Source organism: Oreochromis aureus, linkage group 19, assembly GCF_013358895.1.
Source record: "Oreochromis aureus strain Israel breed Guangdong linkage group 19, ZZ_aureus, whole genome shotgun sequence".
In the NCBI taxonomy this organism is placed as follows: domain Eukaryota; kingdom Metazoa; phylum Chordata; class Actinopteri; order Cichliformes; family Cichlidae; genus Oreochromis; species Oreochromis aureus.
In genome coordinates this window covers 10,263,997-10,281,183 of record NC_052960.1, presented here as the reverse complement: position 1 = coordinate 10,281,183, position 17,187 = coordinate 10,263,997, and the positions used below count along the sequence as shown (strand labels likewise).

Here is a 17,187-nt window from a genome sequence, read left to right as displayed (position 1 = left end):
AAAAAAAAAAAAAACTATAGTGTATGTATAATTGAGGATGGTTTTGTTACGCCTTTTGTTCCACTGAAGGTTTACCCAGAAAGCTTTGGAGCAGCCAACAAAAGCTGCCCCACATACATAGTGCTGACTGAATGGGAAGACATGTAACTATAAATTGTGCTGAAAATCAATGGCATGCGTGAGAAGTGGGATTCCCTCAAGCATAAACAATGCTGTGAAAAAAGAAAAAAGAGGTGACTGAGAAAACAAGTTTTCTCAGCAAAACACAATCTTTAAAGACAATTTTATTTGAAAGTGGTGAAAATAATGAAAAGAGAAGATGATAGATTAAATCTGTGCTGCCCGATAAACGTGGGAATTATTTTCTTGTATCAAATGTGTGATTAGGAAACTGTGTCTCTCACATAACAAAGATCCACTGACCTGTTAAATGAGGGCAGAGCGGTGAGGGGGCTTGAAGAGGGGATGAGTATGGGAGTATTAAGTAGGCAGCTATGTTTAAGAATTCACTGCAGAGAACAATGTAGGTGGGGAATAGATTCGATGAGAGCTGAGTCCTAATGAAACAGCCTGTTTCTGCAGGAAGGAGCTTTGCTGTTAGTTAGAAAACAACTTGGAGGTTGGTTGTTAAAAATGCCTGAAGAGGATGAACGAGATAAGTTAGGCAAAGTCATCAGACAGTGGAACAATAACAGACTGGACCTGTTTGAAATTAGCCAACCCGACGAGGTGAGGAACACAAAATATCTGTGTTTGTGAAGGTTTCTGTATTTTCTGTCAGTGCCACAGTTTTAGATGTAGTTTCAAAGATACAAATGTTTTTCTACTTTTAATTATTGGTGTTATTTGATATTATAAGACACAGATGTTACTTTAAAAGCTCATTTAAAAATGACTAATGATCAATTCAGTGAGCCGATCAATAGAAAGTATTTAGATAATCAGTTTTTCAAATTTATTTATAGCAAATTCTGGCGTTTACTCTTAAATTTAAAGCTTCTTAAATTCCTGGATTTACTGGTTATTATTACAGAAGAATCAACTGAGTACTTTTGGCCTTTGCATTTCTGGTCTGATCAGATATTTTGCCACTAGCATATTCATGTTGCTGTTTGACTTTTTATGTTCCAAAACAGGAAAATTATCTGTTGTAAAATAACTGGAATATTCGTGGTTAATAGGGAAAATGTTTAGTTAGATAGCTCTTGTATGGTATGTTATATTCACCCACCAGCCACAGTTTTCAAACCACTGAAATATGAAGTTATTTAGTTAGTATGTAGTTATTCTTTTTACTGAGGTGGCCAGGCTGAGACTTTTCCTTGCATTGGAGGGTTACAGAAATTTTAATTGGAAGTGCTCTTAACTGTTTTTTTAGTTTTATCTGTTGAAGCGCTGAAGATAAATACAAATGCATTGAGTAGTAGAGGTTCTGCAAAAAAGGTTCTCACTGAAAAATTACTGGTTGAACCAGTGAGCATGTGTGCAACCTCTCACTGAGCTTCACAATGGCTGACGGGTTACCAGACTTTAGCAGCCAGTGGCTCTGTGAGGATGGACTTTGATAAGACAATCTGTGATGGCAAGAGAACTGCATCTCCAAAACAACGGGTCTTGTGATGCAGTGCTTAGTGCCTACCAACTGGGTAAAGGAATAAGAGATGGGTGAACAGATCCAAAGCTCGTTAAGTGTGATGAGCAAAAGTAGGCTGATGTTGTTTAATCCTGCAAAAGAGCTACTGTAGCCAAAATTGCAGAACACACAGAAAGTCTGTTTTAAAACAGCCCCAATATTTAAATATAGAAGCTTCTGAGGGCCTGTTTAGCTCACTGGGTTGAGTCTCTGCTTTTAATCCTATTGCATAAAGTTACTGTAGAAGCCTGGGTCTGAATCTGCCCTGGGGCCATTTATTGCGTGTCTTCTCCTTGCTCTTGCTCCCAAATTTCCTGTCTTCCCTTCACTGTCCTATCAATTAAAGGCTAAACCCCAAAAGTATATAAAAATACAGAAGCCTCTATTCACTTTCATTATCACTTAGTTCTAGGTCACAGAGGGGCGTGGCTGGAGCATATCCCGGCTGTCACTGGGCAGGTGCAGGTGGGGTACACCGTAGAAAGGTTGTACCCCAGGGAAGCTGGAGTATCCAGCCTACACAGGCACAAGAAGAACATGCAAACTCCACAAAGAAAGGCCTCAGGCTGTTAGTAACAGTAATTTCATAATTTCAGTAAATTGATAATTTTCTTTTTTCCCCAAATAAATGTCACATATTTGTTTGTTATGAGGTTAGAAAACAATAGAAGACACCACCTAGGGAAATTATAATGTCTATTTTTATCTGATTAAGTTTAATTGGTGATGGAAATTATAGTTGGCTGGAGTCACAGAATATGTGGGTCTTCCTCCAGACCTTAGACAAACGGTGTCACATCTTAACAACATGTATTTATATACAATTGCTTGAAATGATGATCTTGGAATCTGCAGTTATTTTAAAAAAGGCTCTAAGAGACCTTCACAGGGTGTGTATAACTACTATTCCATCGTTCTGAGTATTGGTCAATCCACTGGGAGCTGTCAAACAACTCTTTTTTTATGCTTTTATAGGAAAAACTACCAGTCGTGCTTGATCATGATTGCTAATGAGAAGTTAACAGGCCTTGGCCTTGCCAACTTAAAAGACATTGTGGAACCTCAAGCATCACTTATTAAAATATTTATGTGAGTGTATAAAGAATATCCAAAATAAATTCAAACTTTTACACCCAATTCTTGTTTTTTAAAGTCATTAAAGATATATACTGTATAATTATTCCACCCTGAAAAACAACAGCTCAGCAAAATCGTTAAAAGCCTAAAATTACCATAAAATTAATTGTACATAAACTTCAGAGCACAACCGTATAGAGGACAGCAGAAACGTTAAATCTTGCTCTGCTCATTTAACTTACATTTAACATAAGCTGTACTGCCTGTTTCTCTCTGTGGGGCTATAACCAGCTGATCAAAATTCAAATGTTCTCTTAGCTCCAAGCTCCAAATCGTAGAAAACAGACTTTTTCTCAGTTGGAATCCTGTTTTTAGCTTCAGATTTAACGGGTCGATTGTTTTGTTTTAGACACGAGGAGCAGCAGGAACGCTTCTCAGGGACATTCTGAAAGCTTTTTAAATTCCTAAATATAAAACAGCTCTTTATAAAGACTAAATTGGTCCATTCCTTTTCAAAGTCTATTCACCCTCACAGTTTAGGAAGGACACAGAAGGATAGAAAAGCGTGTTTTGGGGGTTTTTTGTGGGTACAATAAAAAAAAGGTAAATTGAAAGAACAGAAAACACAGGACACAGTTCAAAGCTGTCATCTATGACTAGTTACCCTGCATATACCCAAGCCGCTGGTTCAAACTTCGTCTTAGTTCTTTCACGACTGCAGTAATATGAAAGGCAAACACACAAAACACTCTAAAAATGTCACGTTTCTTGGCAGAATCTAGAATTTCATGGCGTGATGCGCTTCTACTTCGAGGATGCTGCTGAAGGCAACGTGGCCACGAAGTGTCTGCGCGTCTGCAGCAACTCAGTGACTCGTGAGATCATTGACACGCTGTCAGAGAAATTCAGGCCCGACATGAAAATGCTGACTACTAGTTATGCCCTGTATGAAATCCACAACAATAGGGGTAAGCAATTAACTCAAGAGAAAACAAGTGAAGACACTGCATGTTTCTGGCTGTTTATTTGCTATTATAGTGGGACGTGTGAGTAATAAATGATAATAAGCCATTTATTAATAGTGAAATGTCAGTTTTATCATTATGCTACTATTTTTAAAACAAGATATATTATATAAAGGAGTAATCAAGCACAGCCACGTGCTGTAGTCACTTATATGATTCAGTAACTAAGCTCTTCTTGCTTTTTATGTTTTGTATGGAAGAAGAATGCAAGCTGGATCTGAATGAGAGACCTTTAGTTGTGCAATTAAACTGGAACTCAGACAACAGAGAAGGACGCTTTGTGCTCAAGAAAGACAAGGACAGTGTGGAGGTAACTCTAACACCCATCGAACCTGAATTATAACTGTAACGTACTGTCTGACAGCCGCGCCATCGTTTTATGTGTTTAACAATAAAGGAAAAGTTTGAGGAGAAAGAGAAAGGAGGCTTGATACAAAACTTTAAGAGGACGCTGTCAAGAAAAGGAAAGAAGAAAGAGAGGAACAGCAACACAGATGACAAAGCTTCAGAGGATGAGAATGGGTAAAACGTTTCATTGTTCGCAGTTTTTACTTCTTATTTGCCAGACTACCAGTCTCACACCTACCGAACCATCAGAATAACATCCTCTCCTTTTAAATTATTATCCAGGCCAGCTGAAAGTCCACTCAACAATGACAGCATTTGCTTGTCTAACCTTGAAGCACAAAAATATTGCACAGAAAAGAAAAGACCAGAGAGGCAGGCTGCTGCAGGTGAGTAATATTAAACACTACAGACTGGATCATAACTGTGTGCTTTACTTGGACACAGTCTGGCATATTTAAACCCTAAATCTAATTGTGAACTTTCAGATCAAGCTGGATTACCGATTGGCGTTCGGTTCTCTGATAACTGTGAGTATGAAATAAGCATTTTATGGTTTGATACAAGGCATTTGCAGGCTCGCTGTCTTCCTTTCTCATAATGTCCTCCTGCCCCCTGCTGGTGTCTTTTACACATTTAGTTGCAGAGCCCTTCCTGTCTGCAGTTATAAATTACACCAACAGCTCCACAGTTCACTTCAAGCTCTCGCCTGCATACATCCTCTACGCCGCGTGCCGGTTTGCTCTACAGCGCCGGTACGGTCAAGACTCTCGACCCTCAGAGCACGCAGACAGCGTAACCTCGATCAGTAACAAAATGGTCTCGATGACAGGGAAGGTCATCCAGGCAAGTCTATGACAAATTCTGTGACATTTGCAAATATTAACTTCAAGGAAATGTCACTTTATTGTTTAATTTAAATTATGTCTACAGTCAAGGTGGACTTTTCAGACACGAACACTTCAGAATCATGTCTGTAGGTGTTCTTTAAGTTTGCATGATGCTCATATGTGGGCTACATTTACCTTTCCAGAGGCAGCAGACCATTGGCGGGGCTCTCGCCTTCTGGATGGCCAACTCCTCTGAGCTGCTAAACTTCCTCAAGCATGACCAAGACCTCAGTCCACTGACACAGCAGAGCCAGCTGGACCTGTCCCACCTGGTGCACAAAGCCTACAGGTAGACATGACACAATCAGACCATAGTCTTGTTTGACTTTAACATGTAATTTTCTTAATTTTTCCACTTTGTTTAATATGATCTAAAGATGTTTTTATATATGTGGTGATACAAGTAAAAACAAGAACTTTAGAGAGGTCTTACTGTGTTTTTCATTATATCTGCTGTTACACAAGTATAAGGACACATTTCTGAAAGTTTTTTCTTCTCCTGGTTCTGTATGATGTCAGTGAGAGGGAATATAGCCCCTCCCCACTTGCTGTTCAAAACCTGTGATTATGAAAAGACTTTTTGCAAGTCTTATGTTTATGCGCAACTACATTATGATATTTTTGTATCTTATGTATGTTACTCTGATTTGATCTAATCATATGCATAGTGTAGCACCCAAAGTCTAATTGTTATACTTTTTACTCCCCAAAGTTGTCTGCTACAGTGTCTGCAGAATGAGCTGAGGAAACATTTGCCAACCTTTCTGATTGATCCTGAGCAATATGGTTCGCTGCCAGCTGGTATAGGTGCAGGTTTGGTTATTAAATTAGCATATATATATTTTACTAAGTGAACTGTCTTTGGATCCTTGACTTTACTAAATGTTCTTTTTTCTGTCTTCCTGTTGCAGAAATGGTGCTTAACACCTTGATGAACACCATGTCTCTGTTACGCCGTTGTCAGGTCAACCCTGCCCTCACCATCCAGCTCTTCTCTCAGCTCTTCCACTACATCAGCATCTGGCTTTTCAATCAGCTCATGAGCCCTGAAGCCAGCACCCCAGGTCTGCGCTCCCACTACTGGGGAGCCGCTCTCCGTCAGAGGCTCACCACCATCGAAGCCTGGGCAGAGAGGCAGGGCCTGGAGCTGGCAGCTGACTGCCACCTGGGCCACATCATCCAGGTATGTAACTTTCTGTTTGAATACTGTTAAAACAGTAGCACTTTTTACCAAAACTAAAACTTTCTACCTCAAAAATGGTTTAAACCTGAACCAGGTTTTGTTCTCTCTAATATGAAGAGCTTTCGACAGATGCATTATTGGCTTTAATTTACAGCATGTTTCATTTGGTTAAAGCCGTTAAAACAGCATTGCCTTGCTGTTTCTAGGCAACCATCCTCCTGACCATGAACAAGTACTCAATGCAGGATGCGAAGGACATCCAGACAACCTGTTTCAAGCTGAACTCACTGCAGCTGCACATGCTGCTGGCTGGCTACCTCTATGCAACCAATGAGCCACACATCCCCCCTGTGAGTACCTTCAGTCTGCTCTTCCACTTCCACTCATGCTTGTAAATCCTTGAAAGAAAAGGTACAACTCTAAAGATCAGTTAGTCAAATTATGTGAAACACATTTTCATGTGACAGAGAAAACAGTACGCTGGCATAAACGTAGGGTTTGCATTTAGTGTGCCTTGCTGAATTAAAAGCTTCACCACAGAAAAGGAGTGCCGCTGTATAGATCTGTGTGAATAATTAATGGTAAATAATATGATAATGAATAATATATAAGAATAGTAAATTGAGCTGTCATATTACTTTATTCTGGAGTTTGAGAACAAATGTTTACGCTGACTATCCATCATGTGTCATCGTGCTCGATCAGGTATGAGCTCAGAGAGATACCGATTAATGCTTATTAATGCTTAGTAACATACAACAAAGACAGAGTACAGGGCTATAGCTTTTACTGTACACCTCAATCAAAAAGTCAAAAGCCACCAACAGTGCAAACACAGCTAAGTCCAGTTTAATGTCTTGAATTGGCTCAAGTGACCCCTTGCAGTCTCAGGAAGCACCCACCTGCCACACCCCTAATAATCCATAACTTTAAGCTTTTATAAAATCTGTGAGTTGAAAATGTGTGGCGGCTGTAGCTCAGGAGGTAGAGAAGGTCATCTGCCAATAGGAAGGTTGGTAGTTTGCATCCTAAATTATCTTTGGGCAAGATACTGAACCCCAAGTTGTCTTAAGTGGAATGTGAATATTAGAAAGAAAGCACTTAAATAAAAAAGAAGTGCTTTTGAATGAGGCAAAGATTTACCACATAAAGTGGGGAATTAGCTGAAAACACTTTTTAATGCTTTTAATCTGAAATCTATGGGAATGGACTCACTTTTGGGAGCCAGCCTCAAGTGGACATTTGAGGAACTGCTGTTTTTTGTCCTCCCACAGTGGTGTCGGGTTTCCATTTGTATAAACTAAGTCATCCAAATGTCCAACAGTTATATCAACACCTCTCTAAAACGTTCACTGTAAAAACCGCCCCATGGTAACGTTAACTAGGGTAGAATTTACTGCACCTAATATTAGATTGTGTTAGTGGTTCAGGCACCTTAGGAAAGACTGAACGCCTCATATGTGAGGTATTTTGAGCATGTTTGACTGGGAGGAGACTGAGCAGCAGATTCACGACATGCCAGAGAGGTTTTGCCTCTTGGTTGGCTTGAGAATGTCTGGGTGTAGGCAGTACATGAGAAGAGGACCATCGTGAGGCGGATATGCAGCAGAACAGATGAATAGTTTTAGCTAAGACTTACAAGATTATTAGAAATTTTTCAAGATACTAAGATTAAAACCAAAGACGAAGAATTTCACTAATCAATTTTTTACTGCGCATATAAAACAAACCATTACATCTGTCCAAAAACTAATTTTAACTAAGCAATACTGAATATACAGTATTTTAACTATATTAACTGTAACCGCTAAATCTTCTCTAACTTACATTATTGCTGCTGTTCTTTATAACTAGTACCAATACCTGCTCCATTACTATAGTTGCCTGAAGGTAACAGCACTCATTTGCAAGGGGGGGTCAGAGGTCAGGGTCCTTTTCCAGATTTTGAGTCCCAGCCGATTGGATATCCGTTTCCTGAAGCCTTGCTACATAATGACTAATGGCAATCTACTCTATACAGCACATCGACCTTTCCTGAAATATTTCAGCTGCGTGATCCGCTGCCTGTCCTCACTGCAGGATTTGATCGATGCTGTAGTGACAGCTGCCGAGGCCTCAGCAGATAACCTGATTCGGAGCGAAGGACGGGACATCCAGCTGGAGGAGAGCCTCGACCTCCACCTGCCCTTCCTGCTGCCGGAGGGAGGATACTCCTGTGACACTGTGAGAGGAATCCCTCAGGGGTTTAGAGAGTTTTTGGAGCCAATGTGCCAAAAAGGTATGGATTTTTTAAAATTCAGATTACGGTAAGCGACTGTACTTAAACCTAAAATTGGATCTTTGCTTCACCATATTACATCCTTCTCTTACAGGTCTCTGCTCTTTAACACCCCAGCCAAACTCCAAAGGGGACTGGACCATTTATTTCAGCGAATCTGCCCCTTCTGTAGATCACACATATTTGGTAAATGAAAACAAAAAAGAAACACATGGCCCAAGATGTGTTTAAATAGGATTTCACTTTGACATAAGGGTGCATAATTTCTTCTTTGACAGGCAGGACATAGGCAGCCAGAGATTATGACGATCACACTGAACAAACCTTTGAACAGTGGGATGGGGGTCAGCATTGTAGCTGCCAAGGTGACCATTCGTTTATTCCTGACTATTTCTGTTATTTCTTAGTTTTTACCATTTTACTATTCACTACTACAGACGTCAAAAAGATGAGCAAACCATCTCAGTAAACGAACAGCCTCTGTCTTATTTTGCTGCAGGGAGCTGGGCAGCGTAACCTCGGGATCTATATTAAATCCATCGTCAAGGGAGGACCGGCTGAAATGGTGAGAATAAACACAGTTTAGGTCCATCTTTGAAAAAGGAGAGCAGAATTTTCAATGAACTGCGCAAGTACGCACTAAATCAAACTATGTGTCTCTACTGTGTCCAGAATGGCCAGTTAACTGCTGGAGATCAGCTGCTCAGTGTGGATGGTCAAAGCCTGGTTGGTCTCAGCCAAGAAAGGTAGCTACTGCACACACCGGCCTGGGAAATGTTTAGCAGGATGGTGGTTAGTCTAAACTGAAAACTGCAGGCGAGATCATAAGTAAATAAGAATAACCCTGACTTATTCTCTTTTACAATTAGCGAAATTTGTACAGACATTGATATTCCCATCATGATACGACATCATGTAACATCTGGGATACCCTTACTTTTAATCTATGATCTCATCACAACCTCTGTAGGCTGCACGCGCTCACAGATGGTGATTATAGTAAACACATACTTTCTGTATGTTTGCTTTATGTACTATACGTTTACTTAAGTACTGTTCTTTTTATTCAGAAGCGCAGATATTATCCTTTCCTCCTTCAACACATGCGTATCAGCTTCACTTCTGAAAAATAACAATAATAACAAGAGTACTTAGACAGTGCAGGCTACACTAAAACTTTGATGTTTTTATCACACTGTTTTTATTACAAAGTGATGACATCAGCAGTTTTTATAGATCATTTGTGCTGATGTCAGCATTGTTAAAAAAAAAGGAAATCTAGTGCAGTATTTTAATCTTTTTGTCCCATTGTAAAGTCATATAATGTCATATTAAAATAACGGTTTGGCCTCCAGTGACTAATATATTGCTTTAAAATCTGGAGATAAAGAAAATAAAACTAAAGCTTTTTCCCAATTTGTGTGATCCTGACTTCTGACCTCTGACCTTGAACCATTACATACCAAAATTGTGTATTTTATCATGTTTTCCCATATTATTGGAGAAGAATAGTCTGAAATCTTTGGCCTATACAGTCTGTAAAAACTCATGCTTCATGCAGTGAGTGATGCAAAACTTTTTATTGCGACACTGTGACAGTGTAGGGCGTAGTCTTGAAAAAATAAATAATAAAGTGTGTCGCTCTCTCTGTTCCCTTTAATATGATACATTATACTGAATTTCATGAAGGATTTCATGAACTATTTGTCTTCTTTTTTCCCCCCAAAACTGCAATGTAACTGTTAGACACACAGCAGAGGTTAGCTGGTTGAGAATAGCATGTTTTTAACTTTACAAATGGCAAACTTTAATAAGAGTGTTTTAGCCAAGTTTAAGTATTTAGTAATGCCAAAACAATCTCTAAACTGTGACATTAAAGTAACCTTATTAACCTTGCACTGGTTTAGGGCAGCAGCGATCATGATGCAAACTGGCCCCATTGTGACCTTACAGGTTGCAAAATTTGCAGCGAGTTACCACGGCCTAGAAGCCCTGCTGAGAGAATCCACCCCAGAGAAGACTACAGGCAAGCACCAGTACACTCAAATCAAACCTCTGCTTTTTTCCATTACTTTCTACCTTCTTTTACATGACAAAGACCTTTTCTTGCCTCATAAGGGGATAGAGACCATGCTAAGCCAAACAATAAAGCCTGCATCAAGTACAGCACAGAGGACCACAGTCCCTCAGAGCAGCTCCATGGAGGCAGTCGAAGGAAGAAAGAGCAGATAATGCAGAGGAACAGACAACTTTATCGCTCCAACCCCAACATGGCCGGTGGGTGCTCTTCTCCTGTTGTCACTTTTTGTTGCTGAGCGCTAACAGCACATATTTCTTACTGTTAAATATGCATAACATTGCAGAGCGAGTCATAATAACAGCTGCAGTACTTTTATTTTCTTCTTATTACAGCAGACTTTTGCCTGGAGGATGGAGATAAACTTGTTGACCCTTTCACAGGAAACAGCACCGCTTCTGTGGCCACTATGAATCTTTGCTCTGATGTGAGATTATTATTAATATTATTGTTGTTGTTTTTAACACATTTTCAGAGACTTGTCATGATCTTACACAGGCCAGATAAATTTAAATATTTAAGGATTCAGCCCAACTCTTTTTCCTTTTTGTGTTCAGAAATTCCACTGGGAATACATGACACTACCGAACCCTAGATCCCAGGACAGGAATGTATCTGAGCCCAGTAAACCACAGCAAACTTTCCAAGTGTCTTTGAAACCTTTACCTGGACAGAGCTCCAATAGATCTCTAAACGTCATGGTAAGTTTTGGTGTACCGAGACATTAAAAGAAATACATAAGGAAAGTCATAATAGTACAGCTAGAAAGAATTACATTAAAATCTCTTTATTTACCCCCCTCTAGCGCCAAGCCCTCTCTCAGGAGAACTTGTGTACAGACAGTGGAGGCCCCCTGCTGGACAAAAGTCAGAGCAAGTGGACACAGAAGGATCAGGGTGCAAAGCGAACTGAGAACTACTGCACGTCTTTCCCTATCCGCTCTTGTCTTTCTACTCATGACATCCTCTCTGATAACAGCTCCCCCACAAATCAGCACCAGGTCAGCCGTGTAAGCTGTGCCGGTGTCTGGAGAACCCCTTTTTCACAACACTCAACATCCACACCTTCAATCCAGCCGATACGCATCGACATCCCCCTAACAAGAGCGGTGAGCCACCAGTCAAATCCTCCACTCACTACCTTCCAGCAAAGTTCTTCATCGCTGGCAGTGAAGATGAGCCAAACTCTTCAAATCAATGGACACAAGCAGAATCCTCAAAGCCAAGCTAGTATTACTTATGCATGTCCAGTATCTCCAACTAAGAAGCTACTTCAACCCTCACTTTCGTCACAAAAATTCAACACACACAAAGATCAAGTAGCAAAACCTCAAGTGAGTATCACTCCAACAAAGCATGTTTCTTTCCAAGAACCTCCCTGTCAACAGAAAAAGAGCACCGGTCCAATGAAACAGAAAGACCCTCTGGAGATGTCTGATCCATGGAAGAGGGAAGCCCAGGAGAAGCTGGAGAAGCAGCAGAGGCTTGAAGCGGTGGAGTTCCTGCAGCAGGAGATGCAAGAGCTTCAGGCTAAAGCTAAGCGTACAGCGGAGGAGAACAACCGACTCCGAAAGCTCAACCTGGAGTGGCAGTTTCAGAAGAGGCTGCAGGAAATTCAGCAGAGAGGAGATGACGAGGATGAAGATAAGGATTTGGACATGATGGTGATGATACAGCAGCTAGAGAAAAGCATGTCACAGACCAAGGTTAAAGAGAAAACACACTGAAAACTTTACTTTTTGAGCCTATTTTTTGAGTATGCTGTTCATACACTGTTAATACACAACACTGTTAGAACCTCTTCCGATTCCTATTTAGGTCACACAGCTCGTCTAATTTAAAGCTGAACACAGTGACGCCCAAAAGTTTTTGTGGGATTAAGTAAAGTGTATTAAAGGGAGCCTAATATGGTAATTTATTCTAGGACTTTAGTAGAGAGTGTTAAGAAAAAAATCAGCTTTAAATTATTTGTTTACATACACTCTTCGTGTAAATAAATATCATAGCAAAATGGGTCTTTTAATGATTTCTTTGAATGGTTCTTTTTCCAGGGTGGAATGATTCAAAATAGAAGAATTTGATGGACTTTATTTTGAGTTTCTCTAAACCACACGGTTTATATACCAAAGTTTACATACAGCCTTGAGTATACATAGACTCTTAAGTTTTGCTGATGGTTCCAAGGCCTATTAACTTCTCATTCGTCATCATGATTGACTACAACTAGTATTTTCTCTTTGTCAGTATAAAAGGGATTTGATTGACGGCACTCACTGGATTGATCAACGTGAAAGTCTAAAGAACTCAGTGAAGATTTAAGGAGAACTGTAGATTTACACAAGGTAGCAGGTCTTTTGGAGCCATTTCTAAACAACTGTAGAGTCCAAGCTCATCAGTTCAAACAAATGTTAATGAGTAAAAGAAAGATGTGTCACCACCTTGGTCTGGAAGAAGACCACTAAAAACACCACTAAGCCTCAACCCTGCCATGAAACTGCTGGAACACCAGCATCACTGTCCACAGTGAAGCCAGTTTTTCATCCCTACGGACTCAACTTCACCTCAAATCAACAGCTAGATGTTTGAAACTTGAACAAAACTGGGTGTTCCAACAGGACAATGATCCCATCTACACATAAAAATGGTTTTGGAAAGGATAACTCAGGCTGACATTAAGCTTCTGGAATGGCCTTCCCATACCCTGATCTCAACCCTATTGAAAATCTGTGGATTAGGCTTAAAAGCCAGGTTTGTGCCCGGAAGCCAGCCAGTTTCAATGAACTCTACCTATTCTGCCAAGAAGAGAGGTCAGATATGCAGCCAGATTCATGCCAGAAACTTATTGACTGAAAGTGTCTGGTCAAGGTGCGACTTGCTACTGGACATTTCAATTCAAATTCAATCTTGTGCACCCAATTTTTACTGTTTTTTTTAAGTCATTAAAGACGTTTGCTGTACAATCATTCTACCCTCGAAAAAGAACATTCCAAAGAAAAAGAAATGATTAAAGAAAACATTAAAAGGTCAAAATTACCAAGAAGTTCATGTCCATAATGAACCTAACCTTAACTAACATATCTAACCATAACTGTACATGCATACTTCTGTAGTGACAAATTTACTTGTGGATACAACCAAAAAACACCCAATAATTTGCATTACTGTCTTTTATTTCCTGGTTCAGAACAACACAAGAAGCTCTGGTGGGAAGGACAAAACGGAAAAGCAGGTGGGAACTCACCTCTCCAAAAAGGAAGATGAAGAAAAGAGAGGTAACCCTTAATTCACACATTAAAGAAAAGTGAATGTTGTTGTGTCAGTTTTGTTTATTCAGAAAAGTATGTGTGCATATCAGCCATGTCATTTGATTCTAACTGGGAAAATGTCCATGTTTTTGGCAGCTCAGAGATTAAGCGGATTAGCTCATGATGTTCATCAAGCAGCATCAAAAGAGTGAGTTTACACTTTTTTGGCACACAAAGCTGAACATTAATCTAATTCAGGGGTGGGGGAACTCCAGGTCTCAAGGGCCGGTGTCCTGCAGGTTTAAGATGTGTCCTTGATCCAACACAGCTGATTTAAATGGCTAAATTACCTCCTCAACATGTTATGAAGTTCTCCAGAGGCCGGGTAATGAACTAATCGTTTGATTCAGGTGTGTTGACCCAGGGTGAGATCTAAAACCTGCAGGACACCGGCCCTTGAGGCCTGGAGTTCCCCATCCCTGATCTAATTTAACAGGCAGTTACTAATGCCACATTTCTTCTCAAGAAGACTTACTGATACATCTGCCCACAGTTGTGCAAAAAAAGAACGGAATAATATCCCTGAGTAAAATAGATCTATAAAGTCCCCTTTATAAATACATTCTAAAACAGCACAGGATGTTTGTTTCCCCCGCATGTGCAATAACTCAAGTATCTGTGATGTGATGGTTGTATTTGCAGAAACCAGGAGGAGAAAATGAAGAGAGCGTCGGCTCCTGAGAAGCTAACATTCAAGCAGCGCCAGCGTCTTTTTTCCTTGGCGTCCAGTTCATAAACAGAAAGCTCAGAAGACAAAAATGTTTAAATAAAAAAAATGTAATTATTTGCTAGCATCAGGACAGCATCTATTAATCACATGTCCCAGGGGCAAAAAGTGGGTAATTTTAACATAATATTGTTCAGCACTGTTGTTCCTTCTTGTATTTTCCTATTAATAGGTAATAAAATGTTCATTTAGGAGTAGTTAAGGCACTTCTTACATCATTTTCTTATTAACAGTAACTGTTTGCTGCTTCTTTTAGTGGAAGCAGTTAATTAATGTTACTTAATGCGCTGATAAAACTGCACCACTGCCTTCTCTTGTTCGCGAGTTTCAATCGAACCTTGCCGCAGTCTACGGATCTCGTTGATCGCATCAATCCCAGAAATCTTCCTGGTCTTCACCAGGTAGCAGGCCAGCATTGTCCCTGTTCTCCCATGGCCATGCATGCAGTGAACTGCCACACCCTGAAGAAAACAATAAAATCATTATTTGAGTCAGTTATCTGTAAAGTATCCCTGAATATTTGGGGGGTTATGGAGTATTTCTCCTAGGCTTGCTGTTCCCAGAAGTGATAAATTACATTACTAATGCTATGTAATACATTTTAAAAATAATCCATTACACCCCCCCCCCCCCGCCCCGGGCTCCTGGCAGAGTGCAGCACTTAGCTATGTTAGGGGAAAACCTGCAAAAGAAGACGTTTGTTTATAGGAATTAAACTTAATGTCAAATGGTTTAAGTTACAGTACTGAGCTAGCATACAACTGTTAAACGCATAACCATCCATCATGCACAGCCTGTTACCATCTGAGATCTTACCTCACCCTTGGAGTTGGCCTCTTCCACAATAGAGAGGAATCTATCAATCTGATTGGATGAAGGAGGAGTAAAGTCAGCTATCTTGATGTGGTGAAGCTCTAACTCTGGGCACGAGTCATGGTTTGGTGGTTTCCTCTCACAGAGGCAAACCAGGTGCTTGATTCCATTGTCCACCATATACCGGTATTCACATGGCATCCTGGGCATCGCCAGTCCAGCCAGTTTGCCTGGCTCCACCCAGGAGAAGTTGTGTGGAGCAAAGGAGGCCATAAGTATTCAACCCTGGAAAGGGGGAGAATATAGGATTATTTTATAAACGTTATCGATACACAGAATCAGTCTATATTGACAATAAACGAAACAGTAAAATAAAATCATACTCTCTTAGTCTAAAACTGTTGATGTCACAAGTGGGATTCGAACCCTCACTTCCAGGGAAGTGTTTTCATTTATTATTTTTTTATCGTGTCACAACCCGGCTCAAAGTGTCTCAATCGGGACACTAAAAAATAATTTGATTTTTCTGAGGATTACATGTAAACCTCACATAGATACAGATAAAGCAACAACGACTTTTACATCTTAAATATATCAGTTAACAGTCGGGAAAGAGCGCTAAAATAAGATGCCAAGAGTGACACTGTGCAGCTGTCTACTTTACGTTAGCATAATGCTATTGGCTAGGCTAGACAGTCCAGTGACTCATTGAGGGATTAGTTTAATAGGGTTACAAATGCAGCCATAATAGGGCACAGGTCCGGTACGGAAATACACTCCAGGCCTTACCAGACTTTACCTGTCTGTTTTCAGAACTTAGAAAAGCAAGTGACAGGTAACATCTAGCTAAACTTTAGCAACGGTATGAGGAAACCAAGCACCTCACAGATTTGTAAAGACAGCTCGGGCGAGGAGTTCACCCTATAGCAATTAGCTTCCCTATAGACAATTAATGTCTATTACCTGACAAACAGTCCTGAGAATTACTCACGTTTTACTGATGAATGCACTCTAGGGACTCTTGTTCAAACCGCCTCAGCCTGTCTGTCAAGCTAGTTACTACGTTCGCCGTTAGCACGTACCGTAGACAACTTAATGGCAGCTACTTCACAATTTCGCCGATAACTACTACGATTCTACAAGAGTAAAACTGGAAAGACACGTTATCTAACCAAGGGTAGATTGTGTCTGTTGCAATGCTAGGTATGACGCGCCAGTCAATCAATCAATCAGTGAGGGAGGCGGCTGTCAAGTTCTTCAATGAAAATCATCTTACTTGCTATAATGGATATTTAGCTGCCTGCTAATGACAGAGAAGATTTCTGATTCGAGTACAGCACCTTCACAGTGGGATGAATTGATGAGTTGTTTTAGTAGCACAATATACAATAACACAATTATAAGTGTGCTGATTGTTATAATCGACTTTAAAAGATGGTCTAGCTAGTTGTCTGTGTATGTCAGGATGGCCGAGCGGTCTAAGGCGCTGCGTTCAGGTCGCAGTCTCCCCTGGAGGCGTGGGTTCGAATCCCACTTCTGACAATAACCTTTTTACATTTTTTTGATACAAGAATCTGGTTTTATTTCACCGTTTTCTTTATTATTAATGCTGACTGATTCCTTGTTTGTGGCACATAGAATCAACCTACACTGACAAGCTAAAGTACTGGTTTTGATTCAGTGACCTTAATGACTCTGTTATGTAGTGTTAAGAGACAGGGATTTTTTTTGTTAAATCTAGCTAGTCTACAATTTTTTATTTTACATTTTAAATGCAAATAATAATGATTTAAAAATGAAAATTAGAAAAACCTAAATGTAATCCATGCAGTTGC

The 17,187-nt window shown here is 40.1% G+C and overlaps 2 protein-coding genes and 1 non-coding gene across 3 annotated transcripts; 2 read left to right on the top strand and 1 right to left on the bottom strand.

Annotated features, from left to right (window-relative positions):
• The first annotated feature begins 464 nt into the window (after window positions 1-464).
• Window positions 465-14,736, top strand: LOC116318142 (afadin). Its single transcript, XM_039603493.1, has 24 exons — window positions 465-729; window positions 3,486-3,678; window positions 3,936-4,045; window positions 4,133-4,257; window positions 4,366-4,469; window positions 4,569-4,610; window positions 4,721-4,926; window positions 5,114-5,259; window positions 5,683-5,783; window positions 5,882-6,153; window positions 6,360-6,503; window positions 8,233-8,431; window positions 8,526-8,617; window positions 8,710-8,796; window positions 8,931-8,996; window positions 9,104-9,177; window positions 10,339-10,457; window positions 10,550-10,708; window positions 10,844-10,935; window positions 11,066-11,209; window positions 11,314-12,213; window positions 13,692-13,779; window positions 13,909-13,960; window positions 14,455-14,736. The coding sequence occupies exons 1-24, from the start codon at window positions 634-636 to the stop codon at window positions 14,546-14,548; spliced, it is 3,705 nt and encodes a 1,234-aa protein (XP_039459427.1). The 5' UTR covers window positions 465-633; the 3' UTR covers window positions 14,549-14,736.
• Window positions 13,660-16,666, bottom strand: dusp23b (dual specificity phosphatase 23b). The gene is made up of 3 exons (XM_031737080.2): window positions 16,344-16,666; window positions 15,356-15,637; window positions 13,660-15,000 (listed from the first exon to the last, which is right to left on the bottom strand). The coding sequence occupies exons 2-3, from the start codon at window positions 15,623-15,625 to the stop codon at window positions 14,815-14,817; spliced, it is 456 nt and encodes a 151-aa protein (XP_031592940.1). The 5' UTR covers window positions 15,626-15,637; window positions 16,344-16,666; the 3' UTR covers window positions 13,660-14,814.
• Window positions 16,667-16,811: 145 nt separating this feature from the next.
• trnal-cag lies at window positions 16,812-16,894 on the top strand. The gene has a single exon. It is a non-coding gene; the product is annotated as a tRNA-Leu (tRNA).
• The last annotated feature ends 293 nt before the right edge of the window (window positions 16,895-17,187 follow it).

Excerpts from the sequence above, each read along its gene's own strand:
- LOC116318142 (XM_039603493.1), top strand. The coding sequence starts at position 634 with ATGCCTGAAGAGGATGAACGAGATAAGTTAGGCAAAGTCATCAGACAG. Across the intron at positions 8,618-8,709 it reads CTGTAGATCACACATATTTG|GCAGGACATAGGCAGCCAGA; the intron begins GTAAATGAAAAC and ends CTTCTTTGACAG. Across the intron at positions 8,797-8,930 it reads TCAGCATTGTAGCTGCCAAG|GGAGCTGGGCAGCGTAACCT; the intron begins GTGACCATTCGT and ends ATTTTGCTGCAG.
- dusp23b (XM_031737080.2), bottom strand. The coding sequence starts at position 15,625 with ATGGCCTCCTTTGCTCCACACAACTTCTCCTGGGTGGAGCCAGGCAAA. Across the intron at positions 15,001-15,355 it reads AGGCCAACTCCAAGGGTGAG|GGTGTGGCAGTTCACTGCAT; the intron begins GTAAGATCTCAG and ends TGTTTTCTTCAG.